This window comes from Nothobranchius furzeri, chromosome 1 (assembly GCF_043380555.1).
Source record: "Nothobranchius furzeri strain GRZ-AD chromosome 1, NfurGRZ-RIMD1, whole genome shotgun sequence".
In the NCBI taxonomy this organism is placed as follows: Eukaryota; Metazoa; Chordata; class Actinopteri; order Cyprinodontiformes; family Nothobranchiidae; genus Nothobranchius; species Nothobranchius furzeri.
In genome coordinates this window covers 95,201,452-95,217,373 of record NC_091741.1, presented here as the reverse complement: position 1 = coordinate 95,217,373, position 15,922 = coordinate 95,201,452, and the positions used below count along the sequence as shown (strand labels likewise).

The following is a 15,922-nucleotide window of genomic DNA, read 5'->3' as shown; positions in this document are numbered from 1 at the left end:
GTGTGTGCGTGCGTGTGCATTTTTTATTTTGACGAGGCCTGCTGTTGTACTGTGCACTTTTATGGCTCTCGGATGAAACATCCATCGTTTGTGTAAAAGGGTGCAGCTGACGAAGATCACTCAGGCTGTTTGTTAATTGAGACACTGATACTTGATCTGTACTTATATTCTTCATTTCTGCTTTAAAATACTCCCAGACGTGTTGACAAAAAGATTTAGAAAAGCTGTCCAAACTCTTATCTAATTATGTTGCACTGTAGCCAGATTTTGTGTGATGACTCAGTTCTGTCTCATCCGTGGAGTATAGTCAATGCACATTTTACACAAATGTTTCTTCGCAAATGTTTATTTTTGTAAAATGAAGTGCATGATGCAATTCAAACCTTATCGAGTCCAGTTATGAAGCACTTTGGGGAAAACTTTTATTATAAAAAACACAAGTGGAAAATTGGATGCCAATGCAGTCTTGTTTGATTCTAAGGTGAAACAAAATTGATCTTTTGTCTGATGAACTGTAAAAAGGGATTCAAGATTTTTAAAAATGTTAAAGTTGCTGCCACTGGCTCATCGATGTCACCATGGTAACGGCACACATACGTCTCCCTCCCTGCTTTTTTTTTCATAGAAACTTAAGCCTGTTTTACTCCAAATGCTGTATGGAGGCAGTCTGGTTTCTTTGCGGACAGCCGTTCATACTGACTGCATTCGTGTCTTGAATGTCTCTGGATATCTGTTCCCACAAGAGGACCAAATGATAGAAAACTCTGACATGCTACACTGAAAAACATATACTTGTAAAAGTACCGTGGACTATCACACATTGTGAACTTATTAGAAAAAATTACGCAACACAGGTTTTATTTTGAAAAATACCGGATGCACCTCACTGAAACACATCTCACTTCCTGTCTGGCTCATGTAATTTATTTAATTTCATAACAATTCACACGAGGCATCTGGAAAATATAAACTCCATGTGGAAAATTTCCGAGTTGCCCATCTGGATCCAGCTGGTGTGAATGCTTCGACTGGGCCCAATGATTTCTGATCTCAGAAGCGTAGACTACATCCATTCCACATTTGGTGTGACGAGGTTTAAGCCTCAAACTAAGAAGGAAATTAAATCTCGGAGTTTTATTGGAAAACAAGCAGAAGCAGAAGACTCTAGCCAGCTCAGTTCATATGTCCCTACAGTGTTACATGGAGCAGAAATTCCTACAGAAAAGCAAAAATCCTTCTCTTCCTGTTTTGAAGAAAATAAATATGAGCTCAGACGCTTTGGTTGTGTGAGATTGGGGAGAAAGCTGTTGGCCCAAGGACACAAATACTGTACCTGTATTGCACTGGAAGTGAGAAGTTTGAGGAAATGAGAAAAGCTGTTTGCAGAAATGTGCGATGCTCAAGTTTCAGTGGCCTGCTTAAACTTTATCTAAAGTAAAGTCTGCAGGCTGAGCTGTCTCACACGGAAATTGTTCACTGATTTGGGGGAAATTTGTCAATATTGCAGGATTTACTGCAACCAAATGTCACAGAACACTTTTCAAACTGCGCTTTTTTTTTCAAAGCTGCACAAATTGTGACAGAAATGAAAAACTAACAGGCCATAAGGATTCAGCAGCACTTATTAAATACCGGTAAGTACATATCATAAATGTATCTAGCTCTGCTGGAGTTAATGTGCATGAAAACCCATAGCTGCTCTGTGTGTGTGTGTGTGTGTGTGTGTGTGTGTGCGTGTGTGTGTGTGTGTGTGTGCGTGCGTGCGTGCGTGCGTGCGTGCGTGCGTGTGTGTGTGTGTGTGTGTGTGTGTGTGTGTGTGCCTTCATGTACAAATTTGTATCTTATTAAAGTAAAACTTGTGGTGCCAGGGTCAACTAGAAGCCAACTCCCCCTAATTGGCCAAACGGTTGTCAAGGAAACAGGTTGGATCAGGGAAAACATTGACTGACCCACACAGGTGTCCATCTCATACAGACAAACTCAGTCTGCACTCAGTTGCTGTGTCTGTTCCTCTCAAATCCTGCCAAGATAACAAGAGAGTGAGACAGGATTACCAGTGAGGGTGAGACAGGAGGCAGGACGACAACACACAAAGTTCATGAGTTCATGTGTGTTTACAGTGTTAATGATGACCTATCAAATCAATGTTCTAAGATCTTAATACCTCTGATGCACTCTTCACACAGCAGCTGTTTTAATATGTCATGTGTGGGGTTCAAAGGTCATGACTCATTCTTAGTGTTACCTCTGACCTTTGGCCAAGCTGGAGACTAGGTGTGACTGGTTGTCTGTCTCTTTATGTCCCTGTAATGGACTGGAGACCCGTCCAGGGGGTGCCCTGCATCTCGCCCGATGGCAGCTGGTGTTAGGCTCAGTGAGCGTTTGAGAAAAGGCCTGAATGAGTGAGAATTCATTACCTGTGGCTGCCATCTTGAATTGGGATTGATTAAAATCCATCCCGTGGTTCATGTGATGGTTTAAAATTCATTGACACAGGCTACAACAGAGTCACCTGCCTCCCATTCCAGCAGCAGGTGATGAACATCACTTCTGTCTTCAACCCACTAATCACTGTACAAATGTCACATAAACACTGAGTTAGGATTCCAGTAAACAACTAAGCCGTCTTGTTTCACCATGTTGTAAATCACCCATAAGTCATTGGAAAGACAATAAAAACCATTTCTAGTTTCAACAAGTAGAAAATGTTTATTTATGTTCATCCAACATACTAAACTGTAAAAGCAATAAAGTACCTTATACCTGTGTAGCAGTAAAGTGGGCAGACATTGTAAAAGCATATCAGAGTTTACTGCCACTTGTTTACAAGACCCAAACAGCTGGAATTCTCCTGCTTCTCCCAAACCCTCCTGAACGTTCCCACTGATGGCACGCGAGAGTGAATGTCTTTCTGAGCGCTGCTCTGCATGCCAATTAAATCAGAGAGTAAAAACCTCCCATAACCCAAACAAAATACCTAATGAATAATTTATTCCCTGCTTTCACCACACCCATTTTTCCTGAGCAGAACTGCACTGGGATGGAGAGCATCCCAGCTGCCACTGGGTAACCGGCAGGGTGCATCACAGGGCTAAGAGACAGAGACAGCCAACCATCAGACGAGGGCCAGGGGTGGTGTTACCCGTTTATTTCCCAAAAGTTTAAGGAGTGGTGTAGCACTCACTAATGTAGACATGTTCAAATACATGCACAAAGCACTTTGTGGAAGCAAAGAAAACAATCCAAAACAGATTCTCATAAGAGCATGTAGCAGTATCTCTGACCCAGATGCCATACTTCATGCATCTAGGAGGCATCTGTGACCACTACAGTTCAGGTGAACCTCTGGTGCATGCTGAGGATTTTCTCTGAGTGCATGCGGGATTAGGAAGTCCTTTATTTAGACAGCCTTGCTGACTTCCAAACACTTTACTGGGAAATACACTCCCTGGTCTCAAAGCTTTGGCTGAAGTGATGCTTCCAAGAGCACTCAGTGGGGTGACGGTGGCACAGGAGTTAGGTGCCTGCCCCGTAATCGGAAGGTTGCAGGTTCGATCCCCACTCAGTTTGTCGCTGTCATTGTGACCTTGAGCATGATACTTGACCCCCCTGGCCTGCTGGTGGTGGTCGGAGGGACTGGTGGCGCCAGTGCTCGGCAGGCCTCGCCTCTGTCAGCGTACCCCAGGGCAGCTGTGGCTACATCGTAGCTCATCCCCAACAGTGTGTGAATGGGTGAATGACTGACTGTGTTGTAAAGTGCCTTGGGGGGTTCCAGGAATCTAAAAGGCACTATATCAAATACAGACCATTTACCATTTCTAATTCCAACCTCTGGTGTGCCATGAGAGTGCAGATTCAGATTAATTCAAATGAATGAAAGTTAAATGCTATTTAAAATGTCATTATTATTATTTAGATAAATGATGGAGAAAAAATTGATTGTGACAGGATTTTTATTACCTTGTCAGTCAGAATGACAACTTTTGAATGAAATGTTGTGCACATGAATGACGCACAGGCTTCTTCATCTCTGATCATAAATCATGATCGAGACATTCACAATAAAACCACTGACTGTGTTGGGTTAGTCGTTTGGGTCATTACCTCTTGTTAGGTATTTACCAACCTAGTCCAACGTCTTTTTGTTTAAATTTTCCAGGTGTGAATGGCTGTGAAACCACCTGGGGAGAGAAGAGCCAAGGTCACAGAGCAGGTGTTAGATAACTGAACCCATAAACTGGGTTTGTACTTGCCATTATCAAGGGAGGACACTTACATCACAGCTCCAGTTGTGTGGGGAGTGTGCGTTTTCACCCAAATACAGTATATAATATCTCAGCTGTTTATTCTCGTCACCATCGTCCTCTCTGTCCACTGACTGTCCCTGTTCTCTGAGATGCTGTCTTGACTTGGGGAGCTGGTGCTCCTATATTGCATTCCTTATCGTTCACTTTTATTCTAGAATGGACATTTGCAACCCAGCGATGAATTGATGAGTTTCAAAGAGTTTATGTTGGTTGTCTCAGCCCTCCTAATGGACTTGGTGTTATTAGACAAGGTGGTGTATTCAGTAAGGCCTCCACATCCACATATCTGAACCAGCAGCTCAATCAAAGTCACCCCGTAGAAGTTCAGCACTTTTATTTCCACTTCCTCCTTGTAGAAATTGGCTACGATGGGTGACATGCAGTTCCTATGACATATCTGTGCTTCTGTCTGTAAAAACTGTCATTATATTTTAAATAAGTGGTGTAAAGAAAAATTGAAAGCGTATCAAATGAGACATTGGTTTCCCCCGAAGCCAGCTTCAAGTGTCAGATTTTATTAGGAAAACCCAGAGGGTTGCCTGGAAGAAGCAGGGTGTTTCCAAACAGAGATGCCAAAATGAGAGGAGGTGGTCTACAGCGACTGAGCTGATGGTGCTGCTGATGACCTTAAGTGGTTTCTGTATTTTTGGGAAGACCTCCTCCAGGGTCAGTCTGTGATAAAGTGGTTATATGTTTCTGCAGGTATTCTGTAACTTTCTTCTTGTATGTGCTGGTGTTCATAATGACGGTGTCACTCAGGGCAGGGGCGCAACTGTCGGAGGGCTATGCAGACACATATTTGGTGTATGTACACTCCAGACAAAATGTTTGGTCAAAAACTTAAACTTTTAATTCACAAGAGTGGATGATGACATAGGGTGTTTCTCAATCCAAGGAACCTTATTCCATTTTTGGTTCTTTTTAAAGCACAGATAAGGTTTTTCTTTACCCTGCTAATGTTTCGTTTGCCAACTGCAAAACATCGTCAGAGCTGACGCTGATAGTGGCGTCACTTCCTACAACGTTTATCCGCGGGCAGCACAGGACGTTGTCGCCCTCTGCTGCCCGCTCTCCCCTCTCCGATGATGCAGTCCCATGCACGACTCAATGTGTAGACCCCATCGTCTCTGTTCATAGTCCCGCATCCACGTCTCCTTATCTCTATAGATTCTTTTATCCATTTTTTGTATTTCTGTTGTTCGGTGTTTATGATCCTTGTGTTGTCCCAGTCCATTATATGGTTTTCTCTTGTGCAGTGATCTGTTACGGCTGACTTCTTTATTGTGCTTTCTCCTAAACGGAGTAGGAAGTGACGCCACCATCAGCGTCAGCTCTGAGGATGTTTTGTAGTCATCATCATCATCATCATCATCATCCCCTTTATTTATAAAAGCACTTTACAGACATATATTATGCCACCAAGGTGCTGAACAAGACTAAACTAAAAAAGATAAAAACAAAGAATATATAGGAAACCAAATAAAAAAACTGCAAAATACAAAACAACATCAGTTAACGCACAGATTTAAAAGCCAGATTATAGTAATGGGTCTTCAGCGCCTTCTTAAAAACCTCTACTGACGTGGAGAGTCGCACAGATAATGGAAGATCATTCCATAATTTTGGGCCTGCTACCGAAAATGCCCTGTCTCCTCTTGTTTTGAGCCTAGTTGCGGGGACTAGAAGCATATGGTGACTCTCTGAGTGGCGCGAATGACTAGGCATACATGCCTGTAACAAGTCAGATAAATATTCTGGTGCCATCCCGTTCAATGCCTTAAAAACCAATAAAAGAATTTTAAAACCCATTCTAAAAATGACCGGTAACCAGTGCAGATCTGCCAGGATGAGTGTCACATGATCATATTTCCTTTTCCATTCTATGAATCTTGCCGCGACATTTTGCACAAGCTGCAGACGAGCCACTGTACTCTGTCTCACCCCAATTAAGACAGAGTTACAGTAGTCTAAACGAGAGGTGATAAACGCGGGCACAACAGTATCGAGGTCCTTTCTAGTTAAAAATGACTTCACTTTGGCCGGACGTCACAAGTGGTAAAAAGAGGACGATACAACCGCACCCACATATGCGTCAAAGGTGAAAGCGTTATCTAATGTCACTCCTAAGTTGACTGCCGAAGAACGTAGGTAGGTATACATATCCCTACAATCCAGTTTTGATCGCTCTAAATCACGATGTAACCCAAACAGCACTGCAGTCGGCAAACGAAATGTTAGCAAGGTAAAGAAAAACCTTTCCTGTGTTTTAAAAAGAACCGAAAATGGAATTAGAAACTAAACACAGTAAGAACACACCAAAGATGCCAAGGAACCTTGCATTGACGTCTTGGCCCCGCCCCGGTTGCCTAGGAGATACGTCATCAGGAGTCGCCAAGACGTGTTCCAATGTTCATGTTTTACCAAGGTGTGTGTTCTCCATTTGTTAGCCGTTTAGCTAGCTGAGCTCCAATGGGTGTAGAGAGGTGTGACATTGAGAAACACCCCCAGAAAAGATCAGTGGGGTTACAGGGGGAGGGGATAATGAGAAAATGTGGTCTCTGACACTCATCTACATGGGAAGTGTCTTGTAGCCTAGCTTTGGTCAAAAATTACCCAGAATACATCACAGTATTTTCAAAAGGATCAGAAGCTAGCAGCTACTTCAGAGGTAAATTTCAAGATTAAAAGGAAGTCAACTAATTTCAAAGGTATTTTTAGATTCAAAGAAGTTATCTATGGGTGGTTAGTTGCTTATTAGTTGCAGCTTCAGTGGCTAGCAGGTAGTAACTCGCTTATATATTTTATTTAACAAATATTTACACAATTTAAAAAGTAAAATCCTCATTATATATTTGTATTGACACTTATCCATATAAAATATAACATTATCTCCCGTGTCACGTGACGTTACGTGACCGCCATGGAAGTCGCAGTCACGTGATGCAAGTCTGTTCCATTTAACCGTTTTCTTTGACCAAGGAAGGACAGTGTCCTTGTAAGTAAGGCGCCTGGCCTTGCGGCATTGAGACATTGAGGAACACCCTCAGAAAAGATCAGTGTGGTTACAGGGGGAGGGGATAATGAGAAAATGTGGTCTCTGACGCTCATCTTGGAACAAAATATGGCTAAAAGAGACATATGCAAATCTCAATGTTAGCTTCCATTTTATATGTGAAAAATCTGTCAGTGTCTGGTTTTGGGAATCATGTGCTTCTATGAGTCATTTGAAATGCCCCTTATTGTGACATCACAATTAGTATGTAAAACCACCACTTACTTGGTGATGCTTGGTACGTGGCCATCGGAATGCTCTGGATGTGGAGGAGCAGCTGCTCTACACCAAGCCTCTCTCAGACTGCGTACAACGGCGTATTTGCATTAAAGTGAAAGCTCTAAAACGGTTCATTGAATCTGTCAAGAATACAGCAGTAGAGTAATTTTATCTGAGACTGATTTTGTGCAATAAAACAACATGAACTTGTTTTTTTACACTATAGAACGATTATAACTTGTTTAAAAAGGTGTCATATGTTTCCTTTAAGACTGTTAGTTACAAATTAGTTTGGTTTTCCATGACTTTTTATGTCACTGAGGACATACAGGAAGGAGTAAATGATCTACTTCAAGTTGAAATCCTAAAAAGTTAAAAGCTGACCCAAAACATGCCTGAATTAAAAGAAATATTGCCTTTAAGCCTTAATTTTTTTCTACTAATGATACTGGTTTCAGATTAATTCAGCGTTTGTGATTTTTGGTTCCTTCTGAAACGACTCCCATCCTTGTCCTTTAAATCAGAAGGTATTTCTGCTGGGGAAGTGGAACAGGGTTAAACAAAACCCAGTGGAACACATGTTTTTTCTATACAATTCTGACATAAAACAGACAAACGGCATGGCATATGTGCGATCAAAGTCTGCTTAAGCTCCAGATTAGAACGATGGATTTTAAAAAAGTGCAGCATTTGTTTTGAATTCTGATCCATATGAAACACTAGAGCTTGAAGTATTACTCTCTTCTCTGGCTATAAATTCAGCCCTAGAAACGTGATTTATTTGGAGTTTTCTGAACACGATCTAAACTCATTACTACTTTCTGTAGCAGACTTGTTAACATAATGAGATAATTAATTGAATTTGTTCCAGTTTGTAGTTAACAAATGACTTTAAGGACCTCCAAGATGTTGGCATCTCCATCTTTACCAAACGTTTGAATTGTTTTCTTTCTTTAAGACAACTGCTTTTTAATAAGTTTAATAAAAATGCTGGTTCATGTGCAGCTCCTTATCCTCTCTGTGCTCAGCTTCTTGTTTTTCTCTTCTTGCCTTTCTGTCTCTATTGGAAGCATTCCTGCACTCTCCCTCAAACCTTTCTCCTGCTTAATTTCTCTGCAACGTTGCTCCTTTTCTCTGCACCTCTCTGTCTGCACAGTTTGCATGTGTGTGTTTCTCCGCAGCATGTCCATCAGCAGTCTCATTATGGCTGTCTGTTTTTACATCCCTTTGCCTCATTAAGCACCAAACACAGCCACTGAGGACAGCAGGCCTCAACTTTAGTGCCAATTTTCCTCTCTGCTGTCTGTAGTTGAGTGTGTGTGTGTGTGTGTGTGTGTGTGTGTGTGTGTGTGTGTGTGTGTGTGTGCGTGTGTGTGTGTGTGTGCGTGCGTGTGCGCGCGCGCGCGCTCCCTGCTACTCCCTTGACATGCATTACCTTTTTTTCCTTGCATCAGGCCCTTTTCCACCCTGCTCCTGTTCATCTGCATTCCCAGCAAACTGAATTTATTTTCTTTTATTCTTAGAAATATTTTTCATTTTTTCCTTTTCTAACACATGTTGCTCCTGAATAATTTCTGTCCTTTTCCTGCTGCCCTTTGTTAGTTTTCTGTCAAAACAAAAACATTTGTCACTTTATAGATTTACAGAAAAAAATAACTTTTCTGCATCAAAAGTTGAGAAAACTGTTTATTTAAATGTTGCTGGTTTGAATTGTCCTTCAACATGCCAGAAGCCGTGTCATCCTTTCAAACACACCATTGCCTCCAGACATAAACAGACAGACAGGTCTTCACAGAGCATCCTGTAGACTCACCCTTCCCATACTGCACTCTCCTTGTGCACAACCCTCTATGCTTTCTGTTTCTACACCATCAACCTGTCTCACCTTACTGATGTTTTTCCCTCAGTTTGATCCAGGAATTATGCCTGATGATTTTAACATTCATATTTGCTGTCCACCAAAGCCTCTGGTGAGGGATTTCCTGGATGTTTTGGACTCCTTTGACCTTCGGCAATTGGTTAAAGACCCCATTCATGAACATATATGTTTTGGACTTGATTTTATCATTTGAGCTATGTCTCTGAACTGACTGTCGAACCAGTTTGATCATTTCCCAAAAATGTTAAAAATCATTTCCCTCTGAAAGCATCAAGCTCACAGTTACCTTCAGGTGCATTTCTCTCTCCTCCATGCTGGCATCCACCCTGGAGCCTGGTTTGCTGTCCTCCCTCTCTTGGTCTTCTTTCGAGGATGTAGACATGCTGTTGAACTCCGTTAACATGGCCTGCTCAGCTGCTCTAGACTCTGTTGCTCCTCTAAAAGTCAGACATAAAAAGACGATCTCTGGCTAAATGACAGGACTCACACCCTCAGACATCAGTGTAGAATCCTTGAACTTTGGTGGAAAAAGGACAGGCTGCATACAGTATCTCACAACTACTATTCAAGGATTCCCTGTATGCAACTAGGTAACCATCGCAAGCTTAACAATACTATTAATTCAATTTATTTGCTACATTAATCCTCTGCTCCCTCTACTTCAACAACTGCCTTATGCAAAGTGGTTTTACGAATTTCTGCCCAATCTTCAAACTTCCTCTTTTGTTCAAGATTTTAAAGAAAATAGTTCATGCTCAACTAGAGAACAACTGCCTATTTGACCTATGTCAGTCTGGCTTCAGGCCCAACCACAGCACATATTCTGCCCACATTTGTGACATGTTGGTTGTGTCCGACACCTGCCCCCCATGTCCTGTTACTGCTGCCAAACCTTTCTGCAGCATTTGATACGGTCAATCTCAACATCGTCCTAAGTAGACTGGAATCATGGGTGGGAGTTAAAGAGGGATCTCTGATATGGGTTTGCTGCTCCTCACTGCTCCTCTCACTTTTGCGCCACTCCCATGGGGAGTGCCTCATAGCTCTGTATAATAGGATCTTTTGTGACATTAATGTTTATGTTTCTCACGTTGCATCACGGTAGTGTGTGGCGAGAAACAATGTATTTTGCCCATAATTTGGTTGTTTTGTACATTTGGAGGAGAATTTAGTGAAGCAGATGGATCATTCTTGCTGTGTGGTTGATCGTCCGGCCTGTGGGAGGCTTGATAAAAAGTTTTCTTGGAATTTCCTTCATAAACAATCGCGAAATATGAAAGAGATGATAGGAAGCGACACCAACCTGAAGTCCCTCATCCGCTCCAGGACTGTCTTCTGGAGGTAAAATAACTGGCTTGCTTCCAACTTCCTGTGGCTGAAGGAGGGCAAGACTAGGGCTGAGTACCTTTGACATTTGAATTGATACAGTACCAATTCCCAATCAATACCGGTACTTAACGGTGCCAACTTTCTATGCTTTTGAGTGTTTAATAATGATTTAAATTGATTTTTAATTAAATATGTATTATTTTTCCAATATATAACCATGTTTGAAAAATATCATGGTAAATAACATACAACTACTTGTATTTTATCATCGTAGTGCTGTACAAGATTCATCAATATGAAAACCTTTGTAAAGAATGGGTCGTTTACATCTTACTTATGAACCATAAAATGTGAGATTCCATAGAAATATCATAGAAATATATAATATTAATCTGATGGATCTTTGAATATTTTAACCAGGAGATCAGAACTTTTTATTGCAGGGATTTAGTGACACTTCGTATTAACTCCAAGGAAAGAGAGAGAGAGAGTCAGGTTTAAAATAGTTAAGAAATTTATTTCTACACAATTTAAACAAGACTAACTTTAATACTCTGTGTACTGATGGACTAAGGTGGAGTGAGATGTGATGAATGATGGTGTGTGTGTAGAATGTTATTCAGAACCAGCGGATCCGGAGAAGCATTTAGTTCTGTTTGGGAGTGAATGTTTCGCTCTAAACTTTAGTTGGAGATTTATAACACAAATGAAACACCATCTGTCGGTCTACGTACCCAAGGGAAGCCTCCGTTAGACCAGAATGTCGAGGTCCTCTTGGACCCTCTTTGGTACCGAAGCCGGTAGAAAAGCAGCGGTGCCGACTAAACTAGTGTTGGAATGCTTCCAGGTCACGACAGGTTATCACTGGCGTCTCCGAGACCCTGAAGGGGTCGTGAGGTTCAGCTTTTATTCTGAAGGAACCGAAGGAAAATTCCAAGAAAACTTTTTATCAAGCCTCCCACAGGCCGGACGATCAACCACACAGCAAGAATGATCCATCTGCTTCACTAAATTCTCCTCCAAATGTACAAAACAACCAAATTATGGGCAAAATACATTGTTTCTCGCCACACACTACCGTGATGCAATGTGAGAAACATAAACATTAATGTCACAAAAGATCCTATTATACTCGTCAATTTCCCAATATGTCCTCACACATCCCAGAATGTTATGCATTATCACGTGTGATTACAAGTCCTAAAGCCCATCGCATAATGTGAAGTGAAACCAAACTTTAGAGCGCGTTCGTTTTCTTCTTGTCAGAATTTTGGCATTCCAAGGAGAAAGTGAATGCACCATTAGCTGAATGGGAGCTAGCATATCAAGCTAACATTATCTTAAACATTTTATTTACCTACAGGAGCAGATTAAGATGATGATGCCTTACTTAGATTGTTGTTGCTGGTTTCATCATCATGCAGTTACCTATCCTATTTAGTGAAGTAGACCCAAACTTTCCTCTCTGCCATGCTGCTTTGTTTACAGCTCACCCACAGTAACTGACGACGTTACAGTCTTGCGCCGGCGTGTGGCACGAGTACCGAAACAAGGCACCGTTTCATATGACGTGAATCGGTACTCAGTCGGTAGTGTAGGTCGGTAACTTAAAAAGTACCGAATTCGGTACCCATCCCTAGGCAAGACTGAATCAAGAATTTTCAAACCAAGTCATAATCCTCACTTGTCTGCTGCTCCATCTTTCACCTCCTTAAGCATTAAACTCTGTGTAGCCATCCTTGGGGTCAAACTTGACTTAGACCTATCAATAGCCCGTCAGATCATGTTTCTTTCACTACTGTTGCTTAACTTCCCCGAAACCGATACTGAAACAACCACAATTGGAGTCTGTAATACATGCACCTCAAGGTTGGACTTTGAAGAGTCACTCCTCATTGGTGTCAATACTTCCTCCCTCAAAGTCTGCTGAAAGTGAAAAACGCTGCAACCATGTTTTTGACCAACATAGAGAGACGTTGTCATATTACACCCATTCTGGCAGTGGCAGACCTTCATTGGCCCAGCTGAGTTTTAAAGATCTGCCCTTCATTTACAAAGCTCTGAACGGTCAAGCTCCTCTGCCTCTGTCTGAGTTCATCACCCCCTACGTGCCCTTACGTTCATTAAGGTCCGCTGCTCACCTGCCACTGTGCACCCGGAATTCAATCAAAACTATGTGGGAAGCAATCTTTCTTGTTTGCCACCCTCAAACTCCAGAATACAATCCTGCTCTCTGTGAAGGAGGCACCCTCCCTTTCTCGATTTAAATCTGTACTGAAGGCATACTTTTACAACTTGGCTTTTTGTTGGTGATCACTTTTTCCTTTTTAATCCCTACTTTTGTAGTCTTCTTGTTTTATGTATGGGTCTTTCTATGCTTTGCCTCTAGTTTTAGGCATTTTCACCTTGTGCAATATTATCTGTTTTTATACGCTGTTTATGCTCTGTAAATCTCCAGTATATAAAATCTGTTGCTTTTGTTTTGCTGTGTCAAAAGAAAAACATTCATTTTCCTGGATCACATAGGTATTGAAAAGTAAAATTTAGGGTTTTTCTCAGCAACAAAAATGAGAAATGGGTCACTTCCTGCTTGTTGGACCAAAACAAATTCACTAAATCCTTATAAAGGCAATCATTTTAATGTGAAAGCTTGTGTTCCTTTTTCATTTCATTCAATTTATAAATTATTTTTCCTTTTGCTTCAAAAAAGAAAAAGTCTTGCCCCAAAATCAGATGTGTTTTTCTTTTCGTGCCTGTGAAACATTGTTGCGCCATCTGTGCTTTTTTCCACAGGTGATGCCATTTAAAAGACATGTATGGTTTTTTTCATTAACAATGGGTTTAGAGGGACAGATTTTTCACGAGTTAGTTCTGTTTAAGTTGTTCCTAAAAATAATAATAATAATAATATATATATATATATATATATATATATATATATATATATATATATATATATGTATAATATTAAAATGTTTTTTACCAGGTGAATGAGATCTACCACGATGACTCTTTGGGAGCAAAAATCAACGTGGTTCTGGTGCGGATGATCATGCTGGGATACGGCAAGGTAAGACCTTATGGGACTAGAGTCTTTCTTAGAAGATGCACTTCCTGATGTTTCTATTGACTTGAGATTTAGTTAGTACTGCTCTTAGCTACAGCTAACTCATAAACACACACATAAATGCACCCTCGTCAGAGCACATGCAGGCTCTCTGCTTGTTATTTCAGTGGACTGAGCAAAAGGGGAACTAAAAGCATGCAGCATCCCAGGGTAGTGTTTCCAAGTCGCACGCCTTTAGAGTTCAGCGCCAAAGCACACAGAAATTCTACCCGTTATGCAATCAGTGTTCTTCCCAGCAGGTTGCAGCCCCGAATCACGGGCAGTCTAGACAAAGGTAAATAATCAATGATACCCTGTCCTCATTCATGGAGGAACTGGACTGTCAGGATGAATCCCTTTTTTTCTGGACTGTTACTCTATCCACCTGCACCCCTCGGTCGAAGAGAGGAAAAGGAGATTCTGTTTGGACGCACGCTGGGATTACCTCCCCAGCTGACCCAAATGAATTTATTGGTAGGTAGTTGCTCTGTGATGCACTTCTGCTGCTGCAGCCACGTCTACAGCCCCAACGGACGCCTGGAAACACACACACACACACACACACACACACACAAACACTACACAGCATTGGTCATTCTGGGCCGGCGCCTGTGCAGCTTCAGCCAAAGCCTTAGCTGTCCATCATTCCCAATTACCGTAGCAACAGAGCTGCACCCAGACAGCCTGCAGATTGACTATGTAACCCTGAATGCAGACACTCTCACAGGCCCACACAGTCCAGCATAACAAACACTCATGTTAAATATCATAAAAATACTTTTGAACATATGCACAAGCAACTGATAAACCTTTCGAAAGCACGCACAGAGTCCACCCTTTCTGACTGAGGTTTGTGCATGATGTGTGTGCATGTTTTACACTCCATCATGTATGTAGAGGGAAGCCATATGTATCTCTGACCGCATACCAACTATAATTGTGCTGCACTTCTTAAAGGGAGTGCAAATAAAAATAAAACAAAATAAATTAAAACCAAGAAGCAGGTGGTGACAAATACTGCATGTGGCCTAGAAGAGATCCCAGTTCAGAAGAATAAAAGGTGAAGGTTGGCGTGAGCTGAGGGTGATGCTGGTGTCTGAGTCTGTAGATGTTGGGGTTAATTATGACTAGATAACACCCATCCCATCGGCCCAGCTACACTTTTATTGTGAAAACTATCAGTTGAAGGATGCATTATTATTGTTTTCATGCATGTCTTTGAGGCTGTGTGTTTCTCTGAAGGATCTGCTCCTGTAATAAATGTCTCAGCAGTTTGGGAGATCTGCTGAAAATAAGAATTACACTGTGACACTGCCCCCTAGTGGGCTTATTAAAGCGTACTGCTTAAATGAAAACATCCATGTTTTTGTAGTCACTTTACCCTGTCCTCTTCCTGTCACTGTGTGTTTTCTGCGTTTCAGTCCATGAGTCTGATTGAACTCGGGAACCCATCTCAGAGTCTGGAGAATGTGTGTCGATGGGCCTTTCTGCAGCAGAAGCAGGACACAGGGGACGCCGAGTATCATGATCATGCCATTTTCCTCACACGCCAAGAATTCGGCCCCACTGGCATGCAGGGTATTGAAGGACACACACAATCCAAGCTGATTAACATACTGTAGACTGCAGCGTGGGCCCAGGAGGAGAACTGTCCTCTCCTTTCCTTTGCTTTGTGTAGCTGCTGTAGCTTTGGTGGTTGATGGTTTTCTGTGCAGCAGAGTGCAGGCTAACAGTCAGGCCCAGGGGACGGGCCTCTAAAGCCAGTGGCCTAGCAATCCTGAAGCCCTTCAGCTGCCCTTGGGCACAGCCTTCAGCAGCAGAAAATCAATATAGAGAGGAGGGCCAGCCACAGCTCCACAATTAAAGGCAGCACAGGACAGGCAAGCACACAGGGAGCCGAGCACTGGCATGTGGGCTTAGACACATACATGCAAACAGCTTTCTGTCCATGCTCTGGTACTTTCTCTTTTCATGTGTGCAGTCATGTTGGAAAAAACATTTGTCCCCTCATACATTTCTTCCATGTCTTG

At 41.9% G+C, this 15,922-nt stretch overlaps 1 protein-coding gene across 2 annotated transcripts in view; it reads left to right on the top strand.

The window, feature by feature from the left end:
- The window catches only part of LOC107375858 (A disintegrin and metalloproteinase with thrombospondin motifs 2), a 225,561-nt gene that overhangs the window by 182,772 nt on the left and 26,867 nt on the right, over positions 1-15,922 (top strand). For both annotated transcript variants that reach the window (XM_015944653.3, XM_015944642.3), the window contains exons 5-6: positions 13,773-13,856; positions 15,314-15,470. In XM_015944653.3, coding sequence (XP_015800139.3) covers positions 13,773-13,856; positions 15,314-15,470 — 241 coding nt within the window. The remainder of the gene's footprint in view (positions 1-13,772; positions 13,857-15,313; positions 15,471-15,922) is intronic.